Source organism: Cherax quadricarinatus, chromosome 45 (assembly GCF_038502225.1).
Source record: "Cherax quadricarinatus isolate ZL_2023a chromosome 45, ASM3850222v1, whole genome shotgun sequence".
NCBI classification, from domain to species: domain Eukaryota; kingdom Metazoa; phylum Arthropoda; class Malacostraca; order Decapoda; family Parastacidae; genus Cherax; species Cherax quadricarinatus.
In genome coordinates, this window is record NC_091336.1 from 16,474,020 (window position 1) to 16,486,849 (window position 12,830).

The 12,830-nt window shown below is 41.5% G+C and overlaps 1 protein-coding gene across 1 annotated transcript in view; it reads left to right on the forward strand.

Moving 5' to 3' along the window:
* Positions 1-12,830, forward strand: part of LOC128694862 (formimidoyltransferase-cyclodeaminase) — a gene marked incomplete at its 5' end in the record, with an annotated part of 65,106 nt that overhangs the window by 23,898 nt on the left and 28,378 nt on the right. The window contains 5 exon segments of the mRNA XM_070094335.1: positions 732-868; positions 1,161-1,323; positions 1,551-1,747; positions 2,461-2,599; positions 9,367-9,527. Coding sequence (XP_069950436.1) covers positions 732-868; positions 1,161-1,323; positions 1,551-1,747; positions 2,461-2,599; positions 9,367-9,527 — 797 coding nt within the window.

Sequence of the window (12,830 nt, forward strand, 5' to 3'; positions counted from 1 at the left end):
CTACCACTGTCATATCCACAAGTTGCTCTGGACCTATTAATTATAAATAAAAGATACATCACCAGGAATTCTGGCAAATATATAAATTTGTGGACTGTATATTAAAAATAATAAATGATTATATATATATACACACATTTATATAACAGGAGAATATATCTTAATCATAACACTTACCAATTTGACTGGAGATTAGTGTGTCATGTACAGGAGCCCCCCTTTTGCCTACATTTATGAAAAATTTACTGGCCAGAATTTAAACATAAATTAGACAGCTTATCTGAGGTTCCTGGAGTTGTCCTGTCCTGTCGCCTGATACTCAAATTACGCAGGAATGCACATCCAACAATTTCGGCTCCTATTTGAAAGGTGTCAACCCAATTTTAACCTCTAGAGCACGAAAAATTCTTCCCATTATTCACAACGTCTGTTACTCTCAATTCAAAACAACAATGGCGAGTTCCTTCTGCACAGGTGCAGGTGCAGGCTTCCCATTTTTTATAACAATTTTTATTAAATACAGTATGGCCATCTATTTACATATAACTACTGTATTTCTTGAAAATATATACAGTATTTTCCACAGGAATAATGAAATAAAATGAAAGCCATGTAGTTCACAAATTCTTACGGAGCCTAGTTGACCGTGGAACACATAGAGAGTAATACTAGAATAAGTACTAGATTACTTAGTCTTTCCTGTGTCTAAGATTGTTTGCACGGATCCTCAGCTTAAAATGGAAGAATGGGCTCCAGATTTTGGGAGTCGTGAGTGGGTTCCTCGGTGGGGCGCTACTGCCACGGGAGTCAGGAAATACCTCATTGCGTACAACATCAATATGGTGGCCACCAAGGAGCAGGCACACAGGTCTTATTCTCTCTCATGTAAAATATTAATGTTCATGTTATTTTCAAAGCCGTTTGGTAAATATGTTATCATTCCTGTTAATACATACTTTACTGCATGATTATTGTATTTATTGAGTTGTACTTTAAATATTTAATAGGTTGTATGATAATCAAAAGAAGCAGAGTTGACAGGTCCGTATACTGTACGGATACAATTAGCAACAATTGCTGGTTAGTTTTGAGCAGATTGCCTCAATGTGGACGATGGGATCACCTGCTATTGACTCCTATTTTCATTCCCCTGCCACCAGGATTGCTCTCAACCTGCGTGAACAAGGTCGAGGTCCCGACCAGCCAGGTCGTCTGCGCTGTTGCCAGGCCATCGGGTGGTACCTCCAGGAACAGAACATCGCACAGATCAGCATCAATCTCACCGACTTTGATGTTACTCCCATACACATCGCCTATGAAGAAGTTAGCAACTTAAACGATATTGTGTAACCAAACTTGCGAAAAGGTGTCATTTCTTGTTGAGAAAAAAAAACTAAAACTGAAGTCTGAACATGCGTTTACACCATATGGATATTAATATTATCCTAACGAGATTAATAGTATAGCGGCAACACAGAAAAATAGAGTATTTGCTTTGTAAATGGAAAGTATACACATATTTGCATTAAGGCATTTCTGTCCACCTGCAGGCGAAGAAGGACGCAGAGAAGTTGAATCTGGCAGTGACAGGGTCAGAGATCGTGGGTTTGGTGCCCCTGGCTGCAATCTTGCGAGCGGCAGAGCACTACATCAAGAAGGAGAAGCTTTTCATTGTGGAGGAGGTCCAGAAGGTGCACCTCGCCATCAACCGCCTCGGCCTTAGCACACTATCACCCTTCAAGCCAAAGTCAATCCTATGTTGCTCATTTTATGATTAGATTTCGTATTTCCAATTTCGTCAGATTATATTAAATTCTAGAAGCATGTTAAAATTTTTGTCATTCTATTTTTTTTAGTCTGCTGCTTCAATCCCTTTTTATCCTTATGTTATCGTAAGTATGAAGTTAAAAATACATGCTACTACATAAGTGATTATTAAAATTTTTTCTTTGCTCGGTTATTTTTTTTAATTTGGCATGTTATACCGATTATAGTGTTTATAAATGGGTAATTAATTATTTACATTGTTCTTTCTCACACTCGCTTTAAACGAGAATCAGTAATATAAAAACGCATTTCAACCTGATACTACCCGTTTCTCATGTAAATTTAACTCTCCATATTAAGTTATAAATTTTATCAATGACAAAATTACTAGTGGAGTCCTGACCTGATCTGTCAACAAAAAATAGGTAAGGAGTGTATAGTGAAGGTATTAAACTAATATTATATAAATATTATTATGGCTGCTGCTCTGACCAAAACTGATTACCCCCTTCCCCTCTCCAATTACCCATGCACTGTATAACCCTTAAGGGTTTAGTGCTTCCCCACTAATAAAATATTTATCTGGCAGGAAGTTATTTTAAAAATCTTTATACTGTACATAATACAAGTATATGACATTCAAAACACACGTTCTATAATCCAAGATTTAAACTACATCTTCGCTACTTTCAGAGAGCGAATTATAGAGTACAGTTTGGAAGGTTGTGCAGGAAAACTGGCAGGTAGTAGTGTGGAGCAGTTCATCAGAAGTGTGGCTGCCCGCACTCCAGCTCCTGGAGGAGGATCAGTAGCTGCCACCGTCGCCGCTCTAGTAAGATACAAACTACATTTAATTACTGCTATTTTTTTAATGTGATTTTAGTTTATCATATGTGGTGATTGACTTTTTTTCTTATCGTAGAGAGTGCTAATAACTTTACCATCACAGTGCTCTTTTAATTTCACTTCGTTTGATTGCGTTTGGTACTTTTAACCTTAAATGATTTTTCTTGATCAGATACCGTCATGTAGCACGAAAAGCTTGGGTTAGTGCTTCATTTATCCAGATTTTCAAAATAACCACAGCTAGCCTATAGCCGGGCATTTTGAAGCAACCACAGCTAAGACTAAAGCAGGGCAAACGTTGGGTTTTATGACTGCAGTTATTTGTATTTGGGACTTAACAACCTGGCAGACTTCAGCCTGGGTAGCCATGTTGACTTTGGACTTGGTAGCTGGACAAATTTGGCCTGATGGCCCGGCTGACTTTGGGGACTGGCCATTGAAACCGAGCTACTTTTATCGAAATGTTTACTAAACCTTGTGAAATTATGCTTCTCAGTAGAACATCTGGTTGTGAAGAATTGAGACTTGCTCTAAACTACACAATTAAACATTAAAATCGACAACACTCTAATTGCTAGACATAACGAGGGCAAATTCCTGGGCCTACACCTCGACAGCAACCTGAAATTCAGCACCCATATCCAACACAACAAAAAAAGTATCCAAAACTGTTGGGACCCTCTCTAAGATACGCTACTACGTACCACAATACCAGACACAAACATCTTTTTGACATTCCCCGTGTCCGGCTAAATCTATACAAAAATTCAATGTACATAAAAGGGCCTAAAATCTGGAACTCCTTGCCTGAAAACTCGAGAACTGCAGACACAACCACCATTTTCAAAAGCACCATTAAAAAGTCTCATCTCCCTTACACACACACCACCGGTAGCTAACACACACACACACCACCGGTAGCTAACACACACACACCACCGGTAGCTAACACACACACACACCACCGGTAGCTAACACACACACACACACCACCGGTAGCTAACACACACACACACACACACACACCACCGGTAGCTAACACACACACACACACACACACACCACCGGTAGCTAACACACACACACACACACCACCGGTAGCTAACACACACACACACCACCGGTAGCTAACACACACACACACACACCACCGGTAGCTAACACACACACACACACACACACCACCGGTAGCTAACACACACACACACCACCGGTAGCTAACACACACACACACACCACCGGTAGCTAACACACACACACACCACCGGTAGCTAACACACACACACACCACCGGTAGCTAACACACACACACACACCACCGGTAGCTAACACACACACACCACCGGTAGCTAACACACACACACACCACCGGTAGCTAACACACACACACACACACACACCACCGGTAGCTAACACACACACACACACCACCGGTAGCTAACACACACACACCACCGGTAGCTAACACACACACACACCACCGGTAGCTAACACACACACACACACACCACCGGTAGCTAACACACACACACACACACCACCGGTAGCTAACACACACACCACCGGTAGCTAACACACACACACACCACCGGTAGCTAACACACACACACACCACCGGTAGCTAACACACACACACACCACCGGTAGCTAACACACACACACACACCACCGGTAGCTAACACACACACACACACACCACCGGTAGCTAACACACACCACCGGTAGCTAACACACACACACACCACCGGTAGCTAACACACACACACCACCGGTAGCTAACACACACACACACACCACCGGTAGCTAACACACACACACACCACCGGTAGCTAACACACACACACACCACCGGTAGCTAACACACACACACACCACCGGTAGCTAACACACACACACACACACCACCGGTAGCTAACACACACCACCGGTAGCTAACATACACACACACACACACACCACCGGTAGCTCACACACACACACACCACCGGTAGCTAACACACACCACCGGTAGCTAACACACACACACACACACCACCGGTAGCTAACACACACACACACCACCGGTAGCTCACACACACACACACCACCGGTAGCTAACACACACACACACACCACCGGTAGCTAACACACACACACACACACCACCGGTAGCTAACACACACACACACACACCACCGGTAGCTAACACACACACACACACACCACCGGTAGCTAACACACACACACACCACCGGTAGCTAACACACACACACACCACCGGTAGCTAACACACACACACACACACCACCGGTAGCTAACACACACACACACACACCACTGGTAGCTAACACACACACACACACACACCACCGGTAGCTAACACACACACCACCGGTAGCTAACACACACACACCACACACACCCCCCCCCACACACACACACACACACACACACCACCGGTAGCTAACACACAACCGGTAGCTAACACACACCACTGGTAGCTAACATATACACACACCACTGGTAGCTAACATACACACCACCGGTAGCTAACACACACACCACCGGTAGCTAACACACACACACACCACCGGTAGCTAACATATACACACACCACTGGTAGCTAACATACACACACACCACCGGTAGCTAACATACACACACACCACCGGTAGCTAACATACACACCACCGGTAGCTAACACACACACCACCGGTAGCTAACACACACACCACCGGTAGCTAACACACACACCACCGGTAGCTAACACACACACCACCGGTAGCTAACACACACACCACCGGTAGCTAACACACACACCACCGGTAGCTAACACACACACCACCGGTAGCTAACACACACACCACCGGTAGCTAACACACAACCGGTAGCTAACACACCACTGGTAGCTAACATATACACACACCACTGGTAGCTAACATATACACACACCACTGGTAGCTAACATATACACACACCACTGGTAGCTAACATATACACACACCACTGGTAGCTAACATATACACACACCACTGGTAGCTAACATATACACACACCACTGGTAGCTAACATATACACACACCACTGGTAGCTAACATATACACACACCACTGGTAGCTAACATATACACACACCACTTGTAGCTAACATATACACACACCACTGGTAGCTAACACACACACACACACCACCGGTAGCTAACATACACACACACCACCGGTAGCTAACACACAGAACCGGTAGCTAACTACGTGAGTGATATCTACCCTCTACCAGGATACACTGCAATTCACAACTGCAGACCATACCAAGTTGGGGTTGGTATTGCAATCTATTACTTGCTTTAGTGATGAATATGGGGAATACATTTTCGCTAATTTTACTGTAAAAAACCTTAAGACACCTTAACAATCGGTGCCATTTACCGGATACCTCACACAAACATCCCAAATTTCAGTGAGAAATTAAAGTCACTAATAACAAACAGACAAATGAATAAGCACCACCTTCTCTTAGCTGGAGACTTCAACATCAACCTTGGCATACTAGATGATCAGCCTGTAACTTATTTCATCAACAATATGAACAACACGCTTCTCATACCAACAATAACTAAACCAACCAGGCTCACTGAGACAAGTGCAACCATAATAGACCACATATGGACCAATATACTAGCCCCCCTTAAATCAGGGATAATCACAGATAGCACTACAGACCACTACCCTACCTTCCTCCTGACAAACATTAGTAAACCACGACTTGAATACAACAAAGTCTCATTTAGACTCCATGACGAGGCCTCAATAAGGAAGTTCACAGCTGACCTAGAGACTGTTGACTGGCCTACAGAATTCTCCAAGTCCAATGGTATTGATGACTGTACAGACATTTTTCTTAAATTACTTAGACTATACAACAAACATTGTTCTATAAAAACGAAACAGATCACAAACAAACGGCTTGGTTCCCCATGGCTAACCAGCACCATTCTGAAATCCATTGACAAGAAACACCAATATGAAAAGCAATATAGACAGGGCTTAATACACAAAGATATTCTTAAACACTATTCATCAGTTCTCACCAAAGTAATAAAGAAAGCCAAACAACTATACTACTCCAGTAGATTCACACACACTAGAGGAGATATAAAAAAGACCTGGAAAACACACACTCAGATTCTAGGGACCCACAAACTGAAAAAAAACAAGAATATTGTCCTAACTAAACCTAATGAAACACCACTACATCCCACTGACACAGCTAACAAGATAAACGACTTCTCTATCATAGGATCTAATCTCTCCAATAAAATCCCACATACCAATGCCCATGCCGGGGACTACCTAGATGGGAATTTCCCAAATTCCTTCTATCTTGCACCAACTGAGCCCACGGAAGTCACTGTGATTATAAAGTCACTTAAAAATAACTCAGGGAATCTGTCTCATGTCCCACCATTACTGTACAAGCGAGTGGCCCATGTCCTTTCGCATGCTATTTCATTACTTTTTAACAAGTCACTAGAAACTAGCACCTTCCCGAAACTACTCAAGATGGCAAGGGTTACACCAATACATAAAGGTGGTGACCCTACAGACTTAAACAACTATAGGCCAATATCAAACTTACCATTGCTATCCAAAATCTTTGAGAAACTCGTGCACAGGAGACTATATTCATTTATAACGGCACAAAACATACTCAACCCCTGCCAATTTGGATTCAGGAAAAATAAAAGCACTAATGATGCAATCATAAAAATGCTAGATCTGCTTTACACAGCATTGGAAAATAAGGAATATCCACTAGGAATTTTTATTGACCTAAGAAAAGCTTTTGACACAGTAGACCACGTCATCCTACTCCACAAACTTGACCATTACGGTATAAGAGGCCATGCGCTTGCTTATTTCAAATCTTACCTTACTAATAGGTATCATTATGTCACCATTAAAGACACAGCATCAACAACACGTCCACTTGATACTGGAGTTCCGCAGGGAAGTGTCCTTGGTTCCCTGCTCTTCCTCATATACATCAATGATCTTCCAAACGTATCCCAACACCTGAAACCCATTCTCTTTGCTGACGACACGACTTATGTCATCTCTCACCCTAATCTTACCACTCTCAACACCATTGTTAACGAGGAGCTGATCAAAATATCGACTTTGATGACAGCCAATAAACTTACGCTTAACACTGACAAAACCTACTATATTATGTTTGGTAGCAGAGCAGGAGATGCACAAATTAACATTATGATCGACAACACTCTAATTACCAGACATAATGAGGGCAAATTCCTAGGCCTATACCTTGACAACAACCTGAATTTCAGCACCCATATTCAACACATAACCAAAAAAGTATCCAAAACGGTTGGGATCCTCTCCAAGATACGATACTACGTGCCGCAAAATGCCCTTCTCACACTATACCACTCATTTATCCATACGTCACCTATGCTATTTGTGCTTGGGGATCAACTGCAGCAACACACCTAAAGCCAATAATAACCCAACAAAAAGCTGCAGTAAGAATAATCACTAAATCCCATCCCTGGCAACACCCCCCCCCCACTCTTCATAGATCTAAACTTACTCCCTGTTCAGTACATCCACACTTACTACTGTGCAATCTACATCTACAGGACCTTAAACTCCAATATCAACCTTGACCTAAAATGCTTTCTTGATAGTTGTGACAGAACCCACAGGCATAACACCAGACACAAACATCTATGACATTCCCCGTGTCCGACTAAACCTTTACAAAAATTCAATGTATGTCAAAGGCCCTAAAATCTGGAACACCCTACCTGAGAACTCTAGAACTGCAGACACATTCATCACCTTCAAAACTACCATTAGAAAACATCTTATCTCCCTGATACACCCCGTCAACTAACTACATGAACACCACCTGGTGGTTCACACTTACACTCACTCACCCATTTGACTATAAACAGAAATATTAATCTCAATCTTAAAATAATGAATCCTGTAATACTCCAATACTGAAACTATGTACTGTGCCAAAACAAAAGCATTCACATTGCTAAACTCACAAACTAGTATTTAGTCACTTAGCCATAATACCAACTTGCCTCATAATTTGTAATATTTTAAAATTAAGAATTAAACTAAGTCTGCCCGAAATGCCTAGCCATGCTAGGTGTTCTAGTGGTACACTCTGTAATCATTATTTAACTACATGTAAACCACACAATAACCAAATTCTGTAAACTCAGCATTGTAATCCTTATAGAGAATAAACTTTGAATTGAATGAAATCTACTTTATCTTGCACATATCCACAGCAAAATACATTTATTGATATCTTCGACTCTCCCTAACTTACACATGACTGAAAACATAAAATTCTGAATACAGCTATTGCATCATAATTCTTAAGCTAGGTCATAAGTTTGCCTAAGACACCTCAAGATAGGAACTATATCATGACAAAACGAGACCATTAACATTAATAGATAAACTAATCAAGTTCTTAAATATTTTGAACTACCTCAATTTTGTAAATCTAGTTAATCACTAAAATTACCTAACCTTAGTACCAGTATGATCCATATCCTGTGTCAATATAGAGTAAGAACTAGTATTAGTCTGCCCAAAATGCCTAGGCTTACCTAGGCATACTAGTGGCCTTTGTAATAAGTATTTTATAATGTGTAATATCTTATAATATGTAACCCCCACATTGTAATGTTAATAGAAATAAAGAATTTTAAGTCAAATTTTATCCCAGGGAGCTGCTCTGGGCGCTATGGTAGGGCAACTGACGTATGGAAAACGTCAGTGGGAGTCCCTCGACTCCACAATGAGAAAAGTTATCCCTCCCCTTCACGAAGCTGCCATCTCCCTCATTCCTGCCATCGACGCTGACACTGCTGCCTTCAACAAGTACACGGAAAGTATTGCCACTGCCTTGTAATATCGCCATTTCCTTGTACAGTGCAGCCACTTCCTTGTATAATGCTTCTGCTTAGCGTTCTTGTACAAAATTTCCATTGTAAAACACTGCTCGCAAATGCATCATAATGACTCGCTACCTCTTGTATACTGCCACCTTCAACAAGCACATTGTATGTATTGCTTCCTTAACGTTGTACAGTGTAACCTTTATCAGTGCAGTAATTACTCCTCACTTGTACAGTATTTTATTCACCACTACACGATTTACTGCAATATCTTGTATAGTGATACTGTCAAAGTATATATTAACTCCTGCACTTTTACATTAACACCTTAAATTACATTGTAACTACTTCCTATTGTACACACACTAGTTACACTGTAACTGTTGTCCCTTGTACACTGCCCATCTTACAATAAAACTAAGTACATAGTAACTGCTGCTTCTTATAACACATAACTACTGCACCTTGTACAATAAGTGAATTGTAACCAGTGCCATTATTTAAACTACCGTGAAAGTCGGGATTTTTCTAGGTATATTATAAAAAATGCATTGTTTTTGCATTCTTTCACTGACTTTGGCATTGTGGAAGTTAGTAATTTTTTACCAAAATTAACATAACATTCTGGTATTATAAAGAAATGTGGCTTTATATTTTACCAGTCAAAAAGCAGTGTATTGATATGCATCGACACCATGCCTAACCCTTCTAGGGTAGGGTAGGTGCCTGAGCCCGAGCCTTTAGCTCATAAGACTGTCATTCCCATTTGCCCCCTTGGGGCGGGGATGGCAGACCAGAGAGGCCTAGCTTGTGGCTAGGCCTGGGGACAGTTGGTCCCAAAGATGAGGAGGTACTTGTGCCTCCTCCCATGGGAGACTTAGGTCTCAGACACTCCCTAAAGAGGGAGCCAAGGCCGGGCCACCACTTGGACAAGGCCCGGGCCGGGAGAATACCGGCTAATCTTTAACTAACTAGTATTGATATGTGATTCACAGCAGACTTGTACACAGCTGTCTAAACCTTACTTCCTTAAATCTGACTTGCTATGTTGTCTTTAAATCAACTTAGAAATAATAGAAATTGTACCAAAGTGAGGAATTGTATTCATAAAGATATTTTTCTTTGTAAAGGTTACAGTGTAATTACAATTTTGGTTTGCTAAGTACAAAGAAAGCCACTATCATGCTGGGGGCATAAGGAAGTACAGAACTCCTAGGGGTCACAGTGCCTGGTAAATTGAAAATAATGGGTTTTGTCAGAGGGAAGAATACCTCTATTCTTCGGATCATTAATACTTCGTCTTCAAGGCCCCCACTCAACCCTCTAGAAGGGAGTATAAAGCAGGTGAAATTGCTGACCTAGAAAATGTACAGAGAACCTTCACGGCGCGCATAACGGAGATAGAACACCTCAGTTACTGGGAGCGCTTGAGGTTCCTAAACCTGTATTCCCTGGAATGCAGGCGGGAGAGATACATGATTATATACACCTGGAAAATCCTAGAGGGACTAGTACCGAACTTGCACACGAAAATCACTCACTACGAAAGCAAAAGACTTGGCAGACAATGCAACATCCCCCCAATGAAAAGCAAGGGTGTCACTAGCACGTTAAGAGACCATACAATAAGTGTCAGGGGCCCGAGACTGTTCAACTGCCTCCCAGCATACATAAGGGGGATTACCAACAGACCCCTGGCAGTCTTCAAGCTGGCACTGGACAAGCACCTAAAGTCGGTTCCTGACCAGCCGGGCTGTGGCTCGTACGTTGGTTTGCGTGCAGCCAGCAGCAACAGTCTGGTTGATCAGGCTCTGATCCACCAGGAGGCCTGGTCACAGACCGGGCCGCGGGGGCGTTGACCCCCGGAACTCTCTCCAGGTAAACTCCAGTATGTAAGTAAGTAAGTAAGTTTATTCAGGTATACACAAATACAGTTACATAGAATTATCATACATAGCAGCATATGTGTAGAGAACCTAGGATAACCCAAAAAAGTCAGATATTTGTAGATATTTGGCAGTGAATGTGTTGGCAGATGAATAAAAAAATAAAGGAAGTTAGTAATAAAAGAAAGGAAAGATAACTTGTATGTTGATGATTCTATGGAAAGATAAATTAGTAAATGAATGCACAAAAGTCAGTGTACGAGTATAGTGTGGTGACACTTGTATGGGCGTGAAGCATAATTCTTAACAACTGCAGTGAGGCTGAGACTGGATGAAGTGGATATGCCAGAGATCAAGGTATAGTGTGAGTATTATGTAGATATAATGAATGAAAAAAAATGGCATGATGGTAAAAAATGTGTAATTCAAAGAACAGAGGATGGGTCAAGATTGTATGCTTGTTCAAGAACTGAAAAAGTCAGTACAACAGGTGTACAAGTCTGGAATATGAGGTATCTGAGGGAAGTTTGGAAGGGTGTGAAACAGGTTTTGAGAGGCAAGAACATAAAAAAGAAGGAACACTGCAACAGGCCTACTGGCCAAAGCGAGGCAGCTCCATTTCTCCCACCGGCTTAAACCAATGCCTTGACCTAGTGAGGTCAGACACGTCACTTAAGGGAGGAGCAGTGCATCCGACCTTAGTAGCACAAGCTAGTCAGGTCCAACTCGCACCCACTCATGTATTTATCCAACCTATTTTTAAAACTACACAACGTCTTAGCTTCTAGACGGTACTCGGGAGTTTGTTCCACTCGTCCACAACTCTATTTCCAAACCAGTGCTTTTCTATATCCTTCCTGAATCAGAATTTTTCCAATTTAAAGCCATTACTGCGAGTCCTGTCTGTTAGATATTTTTAGCACGCTATTTACATCCCCTTTATTAATTCCTGTTTTCCATTTATACACCTCAATCATGTTCCCCCTAATTCTATGCCTTTGTAGAGAGTGCAGGTTCAGGGCCCTCAGTCTGTCCTCATAGGGAAGATTTCTGATACATGGGATCAACTTTGTCATCCTCCTTTGTACGTTTTCCAGTGCATTTACATCTATTCTGTAATACGGTGACCAAAACTGTGCAGCATAATCTAAATGAGGCCTAATCAAATATATAGAGTTGAACAACCTGAGGACTTCTATTATTTATACTTCTTGCTATGAAGCCAAGGATTCTGTTATTTTTATTGCGAACACTAATGTACTGTTGTCTTGGTTTTAGATTACTACTAACCAGAACTCCTAAATCCTTTTCGCAATCCGTAATATTAAGATCTACATTATTTAGTTTATGTGGCATGATTATTTTCCTGTCCAACATTTAGAACTTTGCATTTGTCTATATTAAAC